Source organism: Synchiropus splendidus, chromosome 1 (genome assembly GCF_027744825.2).
Source record: "Synchiropus splendidus isolate RoL2022-P1 chromosome 1, RoL_Sspl_1.0, whole genome shotgun sequence".
Lineage (NCBI taxonomy): Eukaryota > Metazoa > Chordata > Actinopteri > Syngnathiformes > Callionymidae > Synchiropus > Synchiropus splendidus.
The window spans coordinates 69,050,291-69,068,180 of record NC_071334.1 but is presented as its reverse complement, the minus strand read 5'-3'; the positions used below and the strand labels follow the sequence as shown (position 1 = coordinate 69,068,180).

Sequence of the window (17,890 nt, the reverse complement as noted above, 5' to 3'; positions counted from 1 at the left end):
AAATGCTCAGACAACTTGAACATGAGTCAAGTGAAACCCAAATGTTTTTAACATTCATTTGGATTGATTGTTAATTGCTTGTTATTTGTTAATGAAGGTGTTCTTCTCAAACCCGTACCTATAGGTACCATAGTTTAAATCATGCTGTTAATGCAGTTTTTCTAAACTCGGCTATAAAACAATTGAATTCATGCCTGTGTGAAAGTGAATTGACCACTATTAACTATGAATTATTAGGAGCTATGGTTCGACGGGCGCCAGATGTTGAATAAGCCGTAATAAAAAAAATAAACAAATTAGCAAATAAAGTACTCTCAACATTTTCTAGTTTGGTTTTGTGCGTAATAAATTAATGTTAAAAATCTTTTGAAAATGAACGCGCGTTTCAACTAGCGCACTCGTCGACCGGAAGTTGAGCTTCTCGACACCGGAACCGGTGTTGTTGTCACTTGGACAATGGCGGCCGAAGTAAGACAGGATCTTGCACAACTGATGAATTCGACAGGATCCCACAAAGATCTTGCTGCAAAGTACGTCAACCTGTTTACAAATGCTCATCTTAGAATCAGTTCTTAGACTCTTGCTAGAATTCAAGGTGCCTTTAACGCCTTATGGCGTTAGCTACATTGCCGAAAGCTAAGCTAACGCTAGCTTCTCTGCTTAATTCATTTCCACCGCGTTTTATGATTACTAATAGAAACATTAAGTGATAACCTAGATGCATGAGAATGAACACGACTTGAAAAACAACTATATCACTGTCTCGTAAGGCGATTTACCTGAATGAAATTGGAAACGTTAACTCGGAGCCATCAGTCATTTGTCAACATGTCCTAAAGAACTCGAGTTAATCTGTGTGTTAAAACACACATTATCTACCTATTGTTTTTGTGCAGCCTTCTTGCCATTGGAACAAGGAATGCCATTTTACATTTCCAATTGATTTTTTCTATTTCTAGATACAGACAGATATTGGAGAAAGCAGTTAATTTCACCGATGCAGATCAGCTGGAATCCCTAAAGGCATTTGTTGAAGCAAGTATGCAATGTTTCTCATGTCCACCTCCGTAGGTCTATCAACTGGAACATGCACAGGTGTTTAACATCCCTTGTTTTTATCAGTGGTTAATGAAAATGTCAGCCTCGTCATCTCAAGACAGCTGCTGACAGACTTCTGCACCCATCTGCCCAACCTGCCTGACGCCACAGCCAAAGCAGTGTATCACTTTACGCTGGAGAAGATTCAGCCACGAGTGATTTCTTTTGAGGAACAAGTGAGCGTCATCACCTTCTTCAGTATTTTCACATAGCATGTCAGTCATTAAACTGGCCGTCACCTCCAGGTCGCCTCCATCAGACAGCACTTAGCAACCATTTATGAAAAAGAAGGAGACTGGAGAAACGCTGCCCAAGTTTTAGTAGGTATTCCCCTGGAAACGGGACAAAAGTAAGTCTTTTCCTGCAATATTTGTTCGTCACCTTTCTGGATCTCATACATTCATTTTCTACATCTTCAGACAGTACAATGTGGATTACAAGTTGGATACGTATCTGAAAATTGCCCGTCTGTACTTGGAGGACGATGACCCGGTTCAGGCTGAGGCGTACATCAACAGAGCATCGCTGCTGCAGAACGAGTCTTCGAATGAGCAACTGCAAATCCATTACAAGGTATTTTCATGGAAAGAAATGATGATCTGGTTTCTTCATTAGTGTAGCACAAAGACTTCTGTTTGCCAGATATTTAGAGGGTTGTCTTTAGTCCTTGTGTTGTTGTGCTGCCCAGGTTTGTTACGCCAGAGTCCTAGACTTCAGAAGGAAGTTCATTGAAGCTGCACAACGCTACAACGAGCTGTCATATAAATCCATTGTCCACGAGACGGAGCGACTGGAGGCGCTGAAGCATGCGCTCAACTGCACCATTCTGGCTTCTGCTGGTACGTGGTCTTGTTTGTTGCCCATGCCGTCAGGAAGAATGACCAAGAGATGCTAAAAACCCATCAGCAACCAGGTCAGGTTGAGGCATTGGTGCAACGTTTTAAGAATTCTTTTATTTACAGTTGTGAGTGGAGAAGTGTTAAGAAATGGGGCCTTTGAACCTACCGTTTTTATTTCGTTGTCTCTTCATTGAAGTTTTCATGCCTCATTTTTAGGCCAGCAGCGCTCACGAATGTTGGCCACCCTCTTCAAGGATGAGCGTTGCCAGCAGCTGGCAGCATATGGGATCCTAGAGAAGATGTACCTGGACCGGATCATCCGAGGCAACCAGCTGCAGGAGTTCGCCGCCATGCTGATGCCTCACCAGAAGGCAACCACGGCGGACGGTGAAAGTTATTGATAAGGGATCTTAAGTTGGTTGGCTGTGAGGTGGCGTTAACCTGGTCATGTGATGGGTGTCACAGGCTCAAGCATCCTGGACAGAGCAGTGATCGAGCACAACCTGCTCTCGGCCAGTAAACTCTACAACAACATCACGTTTGAGGAGCTTGGTGCTCTGTTGGAGATTCCGCCTGCCAAGGTGTCGTCTCAATCGTCTCAGAAATTTGGATTTTGACTGGTTGTGCAGTCTTGTGACGTTCCCGTTTTGACTTCAGGCAGAGAAGATCGCTTCCCAGATGATCACTGAAGGACGCATGAACGGCTTCATCGACCAGATCGACAGCATCGTCCACTTTGAGAGTGAGTCACTGCTGTTTCTTTAGTGGATTTTTATTGGATTGAAAGTGCTGGCTGACTGTTCTCCTGCCGTCCAACCCATTCTGAACACAAATGATCCTAATAACTTACAACTTGGGGAGGGTAAAACCCCCAGTTTAGTTCTTCCAGCTCTCAGTGCAGCTTGTAATGATTTGATCATAATGTGTTACCAAACCACCTCTGCTCCTGGGATGGTATTAGAGACTGATGATTTTAGCTGTATCTTCTAGACCAGTGGTTCTTAACCTGGGTTCGATCAAACCTTAGGGGTTCGGTGAGTCGGTCTCGGGGGTTCGGTGGAGCCTCCGCCGCAGAGGTCCACCCCTCAGTCTAGTCTGCAGTTAGTGTATCATATTTTATTTTTTACTAAAGAAGGCTTCGTGAATGAGCATATGAAACTGGTGGGGTTCGGTGCCTCCAACAAGGTTAAGAACCACTGTTCTAGACACAATGTCTTCATCCATTTAGGAAGCACCCTGCACTAGTCTAGTATCCAGGCCCTTATTTCACAGTTACACACGTTAGACTTTGTAATTGTAATTTAGTTCTCGAGCTCTTATCAGAAGTGTAGCACATTCATCTAATCTAAAGCAGACTTGAAGACGATTCGCTGACTCGTCATACACTTTTTCAGTCTTCACATTTTTACCCAAATCTTGCCTCCCTGACCGACTGAATGTGAGTGTGTCTGATGCCGCTGGATGGCGCTGAGTGAGAGCACCTCCGGAAGCTCCCGCAGGCTTTCTAACCTCTCCTCATGTGATGGTCGTCAATGATTTCCCATCGGTAATCTCCCCCACAGCCCGAGAACCGCTCCCCACCTGGGACAAACAGATCCAGTCGCTGTGCTTCCAAGTCAACAACCTGCTCGAAAAGATCCGACAAGCCGCTCCTGAGTGGGCTGCGCAGGCCATGGAGTCCCAGATGACCCAGTGAACAAGCTTCCCCCCGAGAATCCCTCTTTGTTTGTTTTTGTTTCAAACATTCAAAGGTGTCATCACTTCCCGTCGGTGTCATGAGACCCATCGATCCCACTGCACTTGTCATGTCACGACATCAGGAAATAAAGGTCATGTGCTGCGATACACGGCTGTGACTCTCACAGTGGGGTTTGACTCACATCCTCAAGGTAGTTTCATTTCTCCATTAAACAGACAACAATTTTCATCCGCTTTGTCATCATTCCTACTTGTTAATTTCAGATGAAAGCTAGGCTTCCGGAGGCGTCCTCTAATGGTGACCTTGAACTCGCTAGGATAAATGAAGTGACCCGTATCATGTGGTTCAGACTCTCTTTATTAATGCATGACATTCTCAGAGACCTCACATGATCCCTTTCCTCAGCGGCGTACAGATCACCTGCAATAAAACAAAGGTTGGGTTATGATTCCTGTTGCCGTGGAGATGGACTGGTGTGGCAACTTCCTGTCATGTGAACACAATTCTCGTAACCTGTTTAATGATTTCATAGGTCAGTGATTCAGCGCTACAAGGCGCAGGGAATTAAGAGGAACAAACCTGACTTCTTTTACCATCAACACAAACCAGACCAGTAGAAGTGTGGGGGTGAAGCCTGCGTGTGGGGTGTGGACTGACCTCAGAAGATGCCCTGCTCCTGCCTGCGCTTGATGTCCCGTTTCAGCTGGCAGCTGGCGCAGCTCATACAGAAGCACGAGGTCAAGTAGTCATTGCACATGGAGCCCTGCGGACAGAAGCAGGTGAGTTTCTCCTGCACGTCACATGTTCACCCAACTCGCTTCATACCAATGCAGGAACTTTACTGGTGTTTTCGCAGAGAAAACCTCCAGGCACTAAATATTACCACACTCACGTTGATGTTGTATTTGGTCCTGTAGACGGAGCGGATCGGCATTCCAATCCCACAGAGGCAGCACTCGCCCATGTCATTGGCGATGGTGATGGTCAAGCAGAGGTGGCAGAACGCTCCGCACAAACCTGCCGCGCACATGAGAGGACCAGGCAATGAAAATAAAAACATCTTGAATGCCAGAAAAAAAGGTTTTCAGTTAAGTAAAACAGCCACACAAAAACAGAGTGAACAGCTACCAGAGCAATAAAACAATGGAGATAGTTGACTCAGAATTTCAGTCAAAAGCGATTCTTCAAAAGCCGTTTACTCACAAACTTTGCAGTCGTCGCAGATGTCGCACAGTCCCGTCTGGAACTCAGATGGGCTGAACTGCCCCGGTTGTCTGGTCACTGCCATGATGCGGAGATGTCAGGTCCTCAGCTGGAGAGTTTCTCTAGATTCAGCAGGTGAGGAACGGGTCTTTATGAGTCCAGGTCACACCCTTCTTAACGTAATAACCCTCGGCCACTTTGCTGTGCCTTGGAATTCAACCACCTTCTCCTTTTATTAGAGGTTGGGCAGTTGAGATAAAGAGGTCCACGCTTCCTTCTAACCAGGAAGCTGCTCCAGCTTGTCTGGAGGAGTTCAAGATCACCTTTTTGAGACATGGTCTCTCCAGCGGGGTGGACACCTCACTAGGCCAGTAGACATCCAGACAAGCGCTCTCTCTTGGAGCAGCAGAGCTTCTACTCCGAGTGTCTCCTGGATGAGCTCCTGAGTCCGGAGAAACTTTCTTCACCCTGACTGAGTCTGAGACTCCATCCTTCCTTCACTGAATGTTCACTGAAAGGCAACTGAACTTTTAGTGTTTAGGATTGTCACTTAGTGTGCCAGTTTTCCTTCAAAGAAAGAGAGGCGGCCCCGTGTCTTATGATCAATCATAATTAACCTTTATGGTGGCATTCACCTATGTCGTTATGATGATATATATACCCCATGCCCTGATAACCATATATATCATGAGACATGATAAGGAAACGTAATTTTGCCTTAGGAAAAGAAAATGCATGCATTGCTTAAGTCATGGTTATTCCTCATAAACCTTCTTTTATATTTGAAGTGACACAAATAAGGGCAAAACTCGCCCTTTTTCAACTTGAGATCCTCAGCAAAGAATTGTGATTTAAGCACTTGAAGGCAATATTACGTTCATTTTCAAAACTCCTGATTTCCAAGAGGAATTTGATTATTATTTTTATTCTCATTTAATTTATGATTCAAATAATGCTGCTTCAAACTGAAAACATTCCTTCTAATGAATTTTCATGATCGGCTTAGACAACGTCTAAACATCTTATTTCAAGGATGTCACGCATTAAGGAGTCATGTGCGGGTCTGGGGTTTTTCTCTTTATATAGCTTTAGTCTGACACTGAAAAAGCATTTGTGATACGCATTCGAAGTAACTGCTTCCATGGAATTGCGTCACAACATGAAAGTATATGGTCCGGCAAGTGAAGTTTTATGACACGCGCAGTTGCACCATCATGGATACGCACCTCGGATAAATGCTGCTGTACCCAAAGCGGCCACCTGGTGTCACTCTTCACCACAATGTCTCGTCCATTGGCTCAACTTGAACGACGTTGTGCCAACAACCATTGGCAGCATCTGTCTCTGTATCAATAGAACGCCAGAGTAGAGGCTCCATTCTTGTCCGTGTGTGTCAGGGGAAGCGCTATGAGACAGCCATAATATTATGACCACCTGCCTGCTGTATCCAGTCAGCTCTTGAAAACTATGGTGGAGGTGAATTGTGGTCACTCAGAGAGAACTTCTTGAACTTAAACTAGGTCTTTGATTTTCTGGATTATATTTGAGAATAAATAAATGGGGGAGACCTGAAAACCATTTAATTTTGTGCTTGAATATCAAAAAATGTCATCGAATTCCTGCCACATTTTAGTCCATTAGCAGCCAACAAATGGTGATGGGAGAAACATTTCTATTACAGCATGGTTTGGAAGAGACCGACACCGTCTCTAAATTGTTGCCATGATTTAGCACCAATGAGTGAACGGGATGGTGTGGCCCAATCTGAGTTTGGCAAAGTTCTAGTGGTGACCTTCCAATGGACCCATTAGAGAGTGAATCGCTTCAATACAAAACAGTGTTGATGTTATCACCAGAATCCTTTTCAAGTGTGCACCAAAGTTTCACCTAGAGAGCAGAATTGTACACTGTCTGATGGAATCCTGCGACAGCCCTTTGCACCAGAGGCCTTGTTAGCATGTGGAACTTACAATTAAAAATGTAAAGTTGCGCGCCACATGATTCAACATATGAAAACGCGGTGACATTGCGATTTAATCCCTGGTTACAGTGAGAACATAAAGTGCAGAAGCGGTGCCATCTGTTCAGTTTACCATCATCAAATACAGTGTGAATAGAAGCAGCAGTGTTCACGCACATGCTGTAAACAAGAGTGATGAAGCCCAGCTGTCATCATCTTCATCACTGCTGCTTGACAGATGAGGAAGAGTATCATCACTGGCTCAGATAAACATTTGATGTAATGCTCCCTGGCCACCGCTGGGTGACGTCATGGGACTCCCATCAGCTCATTTAGCTTATGCCTTCATCTCAAACCATCTTCAAGCTGCTGCAACCTTTTGAGTGCAGGTCAACCATGCAGGCTATGGTGTCCTTCAGAGACCAAGAGAAATGGAGTCAGAATCGGTGCCGCGGCATGTATGGCCAAGTCCACTCATAACTGACCTCAAGGTCGAATTCAAACTAGTGGCTGGTTTGCTGTGCGGTGGCAAAATAGCGACTTCAGAGTCACCACAACGCCACCAAAACTAGCTGGACAAACTGACGTGAAAATAACAGCTTCTTGTGGTTGCAGGTGTGTAAATAACAATTTTATTTCGGGTCGCTGGTCATGGACAGAACTCCTTTACTTCCGAACTCAAAGTGTGCTTTCCTAAACTTCAGTATTGGTTGTCACAGTATTTGAAACTAGAAAAGCACTCAGCGGGCACAAACCTCCGCCAAGCAGCTTGAGGCCACGTCCCCATGGAGCCGCACATTTTCAGTGCCGGTTTGAGAATGTGCTCTGTAAAGTATCCATCGATGTGACTGCTCACAACAAAACCTCCTTGGAGGTCAACAAATAAATAGTCTCAGAAACTTCCCTCTCACTGGTCAAATGAGGGAGCGCAGAAAAGCAGCGTTTCTGTCAGACAGGTTCGATCTTGCACGAGCAGAGTGAGCGCAGTGTGAGGTGTTAGTACGTCGTGTTTTGGGGGGTTAATCTGGAGTTAGAGAGGTGCACCAGTCCCAACTACTGATCGCATGGGTCAGCAAAACGCCGCCTTTAATCTCCACAAACGTTCTGATTTCCCTCTGTGTCTAATTTTACTGCTTCACTGTTGTGTCTGTGTTATTCTAGGCCAGCAGCAGCTGATGTGTGTGTGTGTGTGTGTGCGAGAGTGAGAGGGAGGGAGGGAGAGAGAGAGAGAGAGACTACACTGCTGCACATCTGCTCTGACGTCACCCTCCCTCAAAAAAGAAGCTGCCAATTTGAATGTGTCCGGGACGACAGACCGGCTCTCTGCAGATGTAGTGAGAAGAAGCAGCTCACAGTCTGCATGCACAACTTCTCTAAGCCACTCTGAGCCACAGATTAAACACACACACTCTCACACACACTCACACACAGAGAGAGAGAGAGAAGCAGCAGAGAGACAAGCGTCCTCAGGAGAAACCCGCTGGTGTTTCTAACTTTCTCTTTTGCTCGGACCTTTTTTTCTCTCGCTTCTTTTGTGGCCATATTTTGGGAGGATGGCAGAGTCGGAGAGGAGATGAAGGTGTCCGGACTGGCTGGTGCGCTCTGACAGTCAACATGGTAAATACACCCGTCGTCCAGCTTCACACGCTCCAATGATGCTGCGCCGTTTGAGCTTTAAAAACCGATTTTTTCGGAGCAGAGGTGTCAGGTGGTTTATTTGTAGAGGTGTGTGTGTGAGAGAGAGCTGTGTGTGTACGCTGCCAACTGTCTGGGTCACTGCGTCCAAAGACTGCGACCTCCCCCGGTGCGCGCACTAGCGCTCAAAACACGCGCCCAAACGACTCCTACTGACTTTTACCCGGTATTTCTACGTAACTCTGAACTCAAAACCAACACTCAGCGCTAAATCACATAACTGTCATAGTTCGATGCTTTTATTTTGAAAATCGGAAGTTGGACCAGTCTCCAGTTACCTTTAACTCTAAACTAAATAGTGAAGAAAGTGAAAGAACAAAAATTAAAATCTACAGTTATAAACTGAAGCAAATTATAAGTAAAGAGCGATATTTGAGTTTTCTATGTTTTAATCGTCAGTTGGAACGTGATTATTACAATTGCATAGAATTCTGACTGTTGTGATATTAAATAAAAAAAAGATACATAGTATTCTTTGAGCCATTCTTATCGAAGATGCAGCGATCGAGTACCTCGAAATTACACCAAATATAAGTAGAGTCCATGGATTAAATCCTGAAATACTCCACATTTATTCCACACTGTTGCACTTCGAACCATCAAAAAGTTGAATGCTCCAAATACTTGAATCTGGCTTTAAAAAATGACGCTGAAATCAAACCACTGTTGTGAGTGTTAAAGTTGTACATTATAGAGTGTAAATGCTTTGGCGAGCTCTGGGTTAAAGGTATGAAAGATCATGAAATTCTGTGTGAGTGTGATTTGGTGCGATGCGTAATAGTGCATAAATATTGTGACTAAGTCTGAATGTTTTTATTGGAGTTCTGAGTGCGTTGAGAGTTGTTACAGTTATTAAAAGTGAAGCACGTGCCAAAGCAGAATGAACAGACGATGAACTAAAGTTGAAGTTACACAAATGATGATGTCATGAGTTTTGCTTGTGGATTGGTGGCAAATATTTAGAGTCCGAAACAAACAAAGACTGTAGACTGTAAAGTCTACATTTAAAATGTTGGAAATATTGAAAGTGGAGTCCATGTTAATTGTGGATCATCCTCTGTGCCACTAAAATGAGCTCTTAAGTTATTCGATGTTGGTTGAAGTCTGGTCAACCTTTTGTTGTCTGGCTAGATTTAGGGTTGAAAACACAATTGTATTGCCATAAATCAACATTATTTTAATGTCGTTGGTTGAAAGGGCAGAGTTCGATGAGTTTTGGTAAGCTGATACCCGTGATGTGGTCCAGGGGCAGATCCCTGTGGTGCTCCATATCTGACGGCACTCCGGAGTGACCGCGGGGCAGGGAGAAGAGGTCCGTGAACGTACGTGACTGCGGCCATCCGTCAGCGCTCACACCTTCTCTGCAGGCCGTCACTCTTTTCACCTCTGATCGATTCCCTTGGCAGGAATGCAGATGGATCGGCCAGGACAAGTTCCCAATATAGAGCTCCCTGTCAGGAGTTGCACCTGAGAGCGGCCGGCTCTGATGGATTACAGCGTTTCGGTGCGAGCTGCTGACATGAATCCAGAGGCCGGACAGACGCGGACGCACTCGCCTTCAGGGGAAATCTGAGACGGCTGTGAAGTGGAAGGACTCGAACCATGGACTTGTTATGGTGTGGAGTGGGACTGATTGTGAGCTCCTAACCCGCTCGTAGCTCCCCCTTTTTCCTCCCCCTCGCCCCTCCCGCCCCCACCCCGCCCCATGTCACATCTTTCCCTGAATTATGGAAATTCTGTGGAAGACGCTGACTTGGACACTGAGCCTGGTGGTGATGGCTGCTTCCGAATTCCAAAACATCCATAGACTTTCCCACAACTCCCAAGGTACCGGTTCTCAAATCTCTGTGGCTATTTTTTTAGAGCTTCACTGTATCTTCATCTTTCTTTTTGTTGCTCGGAAAAGCACTGTGCTGTTGTGGTCAGGAGAGCGCAGATCTTGATCCAATGTGTCGCTGGCGTACTGATGCATGTCTCTCCTCTGATGACCCGCTCCAGCGCTGCTATTAAACTCGCCTTCTCTCCCTTCAAAGAGGAGTTCCTGTCCTACCTGCAGCACTACCAGCTGACTGTCCCAGCTCGAGTGGACGAAAACGGAGACTTCCTCAGCTTCACTGTGAAGCACCATCGCCCGGGCCGACGGAGACGAGGAGTGGCGGAACCCTTGATGGAGCAGCCGGCGGTATCGGACCTGCCGGGGGCGCGCCGCTTCTACAAACTCAGCGCCTACGGAAAGCACTTTCACTTGAACCTGACTCTCAACCCGCACCTGGTGTCCAGACATTTCACTGTGGAGTACTGGGGCAGGGACGGGCTGGAGTGGAGGCACAACACGGTGGAGAACTGTCACTATGTGGGATTCCTGCTGAATCAGCACGGCACCACCCGAGTGGCGCTGAGCACCTGCAGGGGCCTGGTGAGTGCAACCGCTGTCTTTAAACCCACAGAGGCCGCGGGCAAATAACATCTGGTCGTTTTCCTTCGCCACTGACTCACAGCAGTGGAGAGCGTCTGCTTTAACCTGTCCATCTTTCATCCAACGATTTCACCTGCATCACTTTTCAAGCATTTTCCTGATAAACTCTTGACATTTATAATATCCACTCTAGAGCTTGGTGGAGCTTGGACTCGGTTTGAGGTGCAGCTTTCAGTTTGACTTCAAGTCAATGGACACAAGTGAAGTAAATCAAAGGAGGGTTGAAGTTGGCAGTGACACTGAATACACAAGGCTGATCCTGACTAGTGCAAAGGTCATTCTCACCATATCTTCACCCACCCCAGTTGACTATGAGCCTGTGTTAAGTCCTCAGTAATAGTGCACAATTATGGATTCATTCTCATCATTGAAAGGATTACATAACTGATCTGTAGTCTAGTCAAGGAAGTAGGGATGACCTTTGACCCTTGAAGGTCAGGATCATTGTACTCTTCAATTATTTTTCATCTTTTTTGTTGTACTCCAATTTTTCATTTTACAAAATATTATGTATTGTTAGTCTTGCATGAGCTGAGCTGAGTGCTATGTCAGCAACAGTACAGATGAAGGTTGTAAAAGCAACTTTTACTCCACATGAAGCATTTCTACCCTCAAAAAGCTGTTGCTTTACCTATGACGTCGCTCCATGGTTCAGTTGAGTCCAGTAGCAGTGGAGTCATGGGCTGAGCTCAGAGGGTTGATACTAACAGTTCCATCAGTCACAACAGCCGAGTTCTGGGTCTCAATGCTGCTGAGGAGTCTGAGGATGAGACTGGGAGCATCTGCCTCAGTGGTTGAATATTGACCTGCAAGTCCCCACCCATGCATTGTCTTCTCTGACGCTGGGGAGCATCACTGATCCCCAGACTTCCCTTTGCCGTGAGATGTGCTCCGCCTTAAAACTGTAATGTGCCCGAAACAGAGCAGCAGAACGACTGTGAGCCTGTGTGGTGGGAGTGTGGCCACCTTACAGAGAGCACTCCTTGTGAATGCGTGTTGATGATGCAATCCTGACCATTCGAGCTCCACTCCTCGCCACAGATCACTATATCTTCAGCCAACATCACGGTCCAAGGAGACTCTTTCCTAACTACATCCTCAGTCAGTCCATAGACACCAATCCCAGTATATTCACATGTACATTCTTAAGTTATCTCTTCATGATCAGTACGCTTTTATTTCATCTTAAATTTCTTCTTCTGCAACCCTTTGTTCTATTGCTGTGAAGTTTCGTGCGAAAAGTTGGCTTATGCATGTCTCGGTTGGCTTCAGAGCCGATTCAGGTCATAGACAGAGGTTTCACCTGTTTACTAGTTCACCAGCGTGTTAGCTTGACCGGCAGAATTCATTCATTTTTTTCCTGCATTCTATGTGTTATTTACCCGGTTACTTTACTTTGCATCATTTACCTATTTACCTGGACCAACTGGAGACAGAAATACAGAGAAAAATAAAATATTGGATGAATGTAAAAATAAATTAACAAATTACCAAAATTCATAAAATATAGAACATAATAAATTAAGAAAATATTAATGTTTAAATACATTAATAAATAATCTAACAATTCAAATGCATCCTGTGGAAATAAAAATATAAAATGTACACAATTTTTGATCTATTCTGATTATTTTTTCACTTCAATTAATTTATTTTCTTCCATTTATTTATTGTTTCCCTTTCCGCATTTGCTAATTTATTTAATTATTAATTTACTGTTGTCTATTTTTTTTTTTTTTTTCACAGACGTACAACGTTCTACTCTCGTGTTTACATCTCTCTCATTGAATAACATTTCATGTTTGATATAGTCATGAGTCCATGGCCTTTGGTCATGAAAACCTCGGAGTCTGCGTTTCACTTTACACATCCTCTGTTTGTTTGTGTCCCTGCTCCTCTGCAGCACGGCGTCATCACCACGGAGGACGAGCAGTATTTAATAGAGCCATTGAAGAACGTTTCCTCGGGCGACTGGAACCTGGACCTAGCGCAGCAGCACGTTATTTATAAAGCGTCTGCCCTCCGCCCGCCCTTCCAGCCCGGCCAGGAGTCCCGCTGCGGCCTTTCAGGTTGGTGAACCTCGGTGCGGCTTCACTGACGTAAAGGAGGCACTAAACATAGCGGGTCACAGGAAGGACTGGTTTGGGTCCAGGCCTGTTTCGGCTGACCACGAAAGACCCTTTTATAGCAGCAGAAATCTAATTCCAACAGAAGCTTCTCGTCTGAATTCATGCAAACGCTGCTTTGATGATCGGAAAAACCAACCAGGTGGATATTGAGGTATTTGTCTCTTATACGGTGAAGGCTGTCATTGGCAGGAAGCCGGACGAGCTGGGGCCTGCACATCCGCCAACCTTTTCCCAGAGCATCTGGGTCATAAAGAGCAGCCTTTAGCTGCAGAGTTCAAAGGGCCAGAGTGTCTCTGAGCCTCCAGAATACTGTGACATCACTTTAATGCCACCTCCTCTTCGCCTCCCTGCAGACTTCATCACCAGTGGCTGCCAGCCCACTTCGCCCCCTCCTGCTGCGCCGACGTCCCGACACTCCGACAGGCGGAAGCGCTCTGTCAGCAGCGAGCGCTTCGTGGAGACGTTGGTGGTGGCTGATAAGATGATGGTCGGTTACCACGGACGCAAAGACATCGAGCACTACATCCTGTCTGTGATGAATATTGTAAGTTTGATGCTACTTTCTGTTGTCATTGATCCAATTGATGACAATTAATTCTTATATCAGTGAATGGTGCTGTGGAGCCAAGGTGAGCTTTCCAGGGTGTCCCTTGATGTGTCGCCCCAAGTTAGCTTCTGGCTGCAGAAAAAAAATCAATTAAAAAGTTCATTAAAAATTGTAAGATGAATCCATCTAATTGGAAGAAAAAATTTTTTTAATAACAACAAGTTATTATTTTGGTTTGTTCCTTGACACAGATAAAACTAGGTATTTAATACAATAATAATATCATATAAAAGGTGTTATTATTTGGCAGTTCCATCCACTGTCATTTAAGAAAGATTAAAAAAATAATAAGAAAAACAAATCCTTTGATTTCAAATAGACATGTCCTAAATGGACGTGTCTATTTGATACATTTCTTTTCTATTTGATTTTTAAAACCCTTTTTGATTTATTGTATTTTATTTAATTATACATTTTTTAATTTTTTTAAATGTAGTATTATTTTGTATTTTATTATTCTATTTTTGTAAGATAAACATTTTATATATTTAAATAATGAGTAAGTTTGCATTATTTATTTGTCATTAATTTAATTTGATTGAATTTAAATATAAATAATAAAATAGTCCAATTTTCAACATTGTTTTCTGTAAATAAAACAAAATATTGCATATAACAATGAATTAATAAACTGCTAGTGAAGAACATTTTTTTTAATATAGTGCTGAAGTTTTAAACCTCTGATTTGATCCCAGTGTGAAAGGTTTTTTTGGTGAGCCCACAAGTGTCTTCATACTTGCTCATGTCGGCAGTGGAAACAGTTTGTCTGACTTTGTGTCTTTTCTTCTTTTCTGGAGGTCAGGTTGCCAAACTTTACCGTGATGCCAGTCTAGGAAATGTTGTCAACATCATCGTGACGCGGCTGATCGTTCTGACAGAAGACCAGGTAGGAAACCCTCCGAAGGTCGTCACATCTGTTTCACATCTGCATGTTAGAGTCTGCCCCGACTGTATGACTGGCAGCTCCACCGTGTCAGTCTGGTGCCTCTGTTCCAGTTTGAGCTCCAGCTTCAGAGGATGATTTTCAAGGACAGAAAGTGGTGATCTAAAGCAAGGGTGGTTTGGTATCCACATGTTTTGCTGCACCATCATAGACTGATATTCCCATAGATTGTGATCAGCTGGAGGCAGGTTCCTTAGAGCTGAGTCCATCGGTGGCTTCGCTGTTTCCTTCATGATTCTAGACCGGGTTTTCTGTGGCGTTTACTTCACTAACCCCCGCTAACTGCGTACGCTAGGCCATTCTCCACCTCCATTCTCCCTTGCCGTATCGATGAGTCTGAATAATCTAACCTTGACCTTGGGTTTGAGGGATGATATTTCTAATTTCTGACACATTCTGGCTTCAAACTGTTTGGTGTGTTGCGTGAAACAACAACGAAAATGGGGCGGGACGGCGATAGTCTTCAGAATTGTAATTTCTAGTTACAACATTTATTCTCAACTTCTCCCAAAAAGGTTTCAAACGGCTTACACTTAGCGAGAGCTAATGGCTACATTTGAGAGTGGTCATCGACAGAGATGTGACCTCAGAATGAGAAGAGTGTTCCATGACGCTGTGTTGCCATGGATACTGTGCCTGTGTTTAGACTGCAGCAAAACGATGTCGGCCCCGTCCTCATCTACTGCAACACTTGTCCCAGGCTGGACCTCCATCGTTCAGTCATCCTTCAGGCCTCTGGCTGTCGCTCAAGCGTTTGTTTAAGCATCTCACAGGCAACCAGCGTTGTCAAATTAACTCCACGTACACGTCATGCAATGTATAATTAATATCCAACTCTGAGTGGGTCAAATTTGTTCATGAAAAATCATAGCGATAATAGAAACATGACTGAAAGGTTCCATGATGTCAGCACAGCTGGAATGGTGCGTAGCGCTGCCTCCTGTAAGTGTGTTAGCATCACGTGCTCGGTCACTCTCCTCGTATTCTGCTGCAGGGTTGTTTCCCAAGTGCAATCCCAGAGTTGCACCACAGCCGATGCTCAGAGAAGCAAACGGCTGAGATGGACGAACATCCATCAGAAATGCCGAGCACCTTGTTCCCACCGGTTAGTTAAATAACCGATGACTCAGCGATCTGCCTTCTTTAAAACAGCAAGCGGACTCTCCATCTGCTCCGTTGTTTCTTCCAACAAACGCGTGATGGGAGAAACAGCAAACGTTTTAGCATCTGTTTTATTTCCCCTTTTGAAACCGCATCGCGTCCAAAACAGGAGTTGTGGTGTATCTCAGATGCTCACTGCGATCCAGGAGGAAGGAACTGCTGTCAGAGAAATTACACTGTGGTCAGGATGACATTGAGATACTATCAATATATCAGGCGCTGACATTCAATCTCTTAATATAGCAGCGTGGTTGCAAAGTCTGCGGACGACACGGAGATGGTGCTTCATTGACTTCACATTTGCGACACCAAAGTAGTCTCAACTTCTGACATCGTATGAGCGAGGACTGAAAGAACTGTTCTCTCCACCAAGAATATTATTTTGTGAGTTTTTCCCCATCTCTTGGGGTCCTCCTACAGAAGTATCTCTTCTGACACTTGAACTTCAAACCTCAGTGGAGATGTAAACTGCCTTACCTCCTTGGTTTGCTCACGGGTCCCTCAGCGACTGGACTATGCTGAAGCGCTACAGATGCGAGCCGAGTGTATGGCAGATGACTGAGCTTCTCCCTCTGTGCGTCTTTCGTTTAGCCGAACCTGGAGATCAACCACCACGCGGACAAGTCCCTGGACAGCTTCTGTAAATGGCAAAAGTCCATCCTGTCGCATCATGGCGAGGGCAACAGTATTCCAGAGAACGGGATGGCTCACCACGACAACGCCGTGCTCATCACCCGGTAAGTGTTGCTGAGGTCCTCACACCCAACCCTGCTCTGGTGCTTGGCCCCCTTTGAGTTTGGGTCTGAATGTTCCAAATGCTGCATGAAGAATGTCTTCACCTCCTCGGGCTCTTGAGCACTTCACCGTTGTACAGGTTTGTCCGGGAGCTTTTATGAACGGCTTTCTCCGCATCTGAAAATCCACCGCAGCCCCATTCAGTGGAGTCCACACATGCAACTGTGGTGGGGTTGATCTCCAGGGCTTTAGCCGCTCTGTTTCCCTCTGCTGCCACATGGGTTTTTGCTGGTGCTGTTAGCAGGATTACGTAAAGACGACCAAGCCGCATTTCATGAAATTTGCTGGAGGGTTACAGAGTAGAGCCAAAGGAGAACCCATTTAATTTTGGAGTTTAGCGTAATGAAAACATGGAGCCTGGTGGAGGTCTGCGCTCCCAGGATCTTTTTTTCAGCCCGTGTTCTACACATTTCCTGCTTCTCCACCAAGCTTTGCTCTGGATATGAAGCTAAACCTGAATGAACATGAGTCGGATCTCGGCATCGCGAGCACCCAAAAAGAAGACACCCATAAGTGGCTGAGAGACTTCCTGGTCAGTGGGGTCAGAGGCATTCTCCATCGTCCTCAGGGAGACTTTTTAGGTGATCTGTTCTCACTCACCAACATGGCCGCCGCCGCTGCACTCATCCTCTTATCAGTTTGTCTGATCAGCAGAGATTGTCGTGATCTAGCCAGGAGCATGTTTGTTTGAGGGAGGAGATCTGACCCAAGATGATCCCAGAGTGAAACCTTCCACCGCTGGAAGGATCACTATCTCTCATGGAAGCGCTCTCTTCCAGTTCCACTAACAACTGACCTGATCTGTAGCAGCAACATCAACTACAGGAGCAGCAGCTTTGTTAAACTATGAGAACTGCAACCTACGATGCACAACCCTCAGCAATCTATGCACGGCTGCAACGTATGACGTCTTTAACCTTCAACTCTCAACAACATCACAACTACACAAGCCTAAAACACTGCAAACTCCAACAAAATACTACGAGTCTCAACAGCTACTGCAGCATCTAACATGAAAGATGTGTAAGAAATGTCCCCCGTTCATGATGAGGGCCTGCAACAAACCATACGAGAACTTGAAACGATGACCATACGTAGAGTCTCCGACAACTATGACAACCTCCACCTGCAACACCACAGGGCTACTTAAACAACATGCTCGGACAACGTGCAACTCAAAGCCTCTGACAGTCATAGAAAGCCAAGCCTACAAATACAAGCTATGAAAACCACAGGCGACCAGTCATGAATGAAGACCGACAGCAACACATAGTCACCGGAACCT

At 45.1% G+C, this 17,890-nt stretch overlaps 3 protein-coding genes across 7 annotated transcripts in view; 2 read left to right on the top strand and 1 right to left on the bottom strand.

Moving 5' to 3' along the window:
- The first annotated feature begins 413 nt into the window (after positions 1–413).
- On the top strand, positions 414–4,700 carry cops4 (COP9 constitutive photomorphogenic homolog subunit 4 (Arabidopsis)). The gene is made up of 11 exons (XM_053878257.1): positions 414–530; positions 960–1,039; positions 1,123–1,274; positions 1,344–1,447; positions 1,518–1,671; positions 1,787–1,937; positions 2,154–2,324; positions 2,403–2,518; positions 2,595–2,679; positions 3,500–4,415; positions 4,554–4,700. Exons 1-10 carry the CDS (start codon positions 457–459, stop codon positions 3,631–3,633), a joined length of 1,221 nt encoding a protein of 406 aa, XP_053734232.1. The 5' UTR covers positions 414–456; the 3' UTR covers positions 3,634–4,415; positions 4,554–4,700.
- Positions 4,295–4,924, bottom strand: LOC128766621 (placenta-specific gene 8 protein-like). Its single transcript, XM_053878258.1, has 3 exons — positions 4,840–4,924; positions 4,529–4,653; positions 4,295–4,399 (listed from the first exon to the last, which is right to left on the bottom strand). The coding sequence occupies exons 1-3, from the start codon at positions 4,922–4,924 to the stop codon at positions 4,295–4,297; spliced, it is 315 nt and encodes a 104-aa protein (XP_053734233.1).
- A 2,383-nt stretch (positions 4,925–7,307) lies between these two features.
- adamts6 (ADAM metallopeptidase with thrombospondin type 1 motif, 6) overlaps positions 7,308–17,890 on the top strand; it is a 56,443-nt gene continuing 45,860 nt past the window's right edge. For 2 of the 5 annotated variants that reach the window (XM_053859747.1, XM_053859738.1), the window contains exons 1-7: positions 7,308–8,416; positions 9,901–10,321; positions 10,528–10,910; positions 12,874–13,039; positions 13,453–13,643; positions 14,509–14,592; positions 16,402–16,547. In XM_053859747.1, the coding sequence (XP_053715722.1) occupies positions 10,222–10,321; positions 10,528–10,910; positions 12,874–13,039; positions 13,453–13,643; positions 14,509–14,592; positions 16,402–16,547 (1,070 nt within the window). In that variant the 5' untranslated portion in view covers positions 7,308–8,416; positions 9,901–10,221. Of the gene's footprint in view, positions 8,417–9,900; positions 10,322–10,527; positions 10,911–12,873; positions 13,040–13,452; positions 13,644–14,508; positions 14,593–16,401; positions 16,548–17,890 lie in introns of those variants that run through there. The other 3 variants (XM_053859755.1, XM_053859763.1, XM_053859773.1) reach the window with 3 other exon arrangements.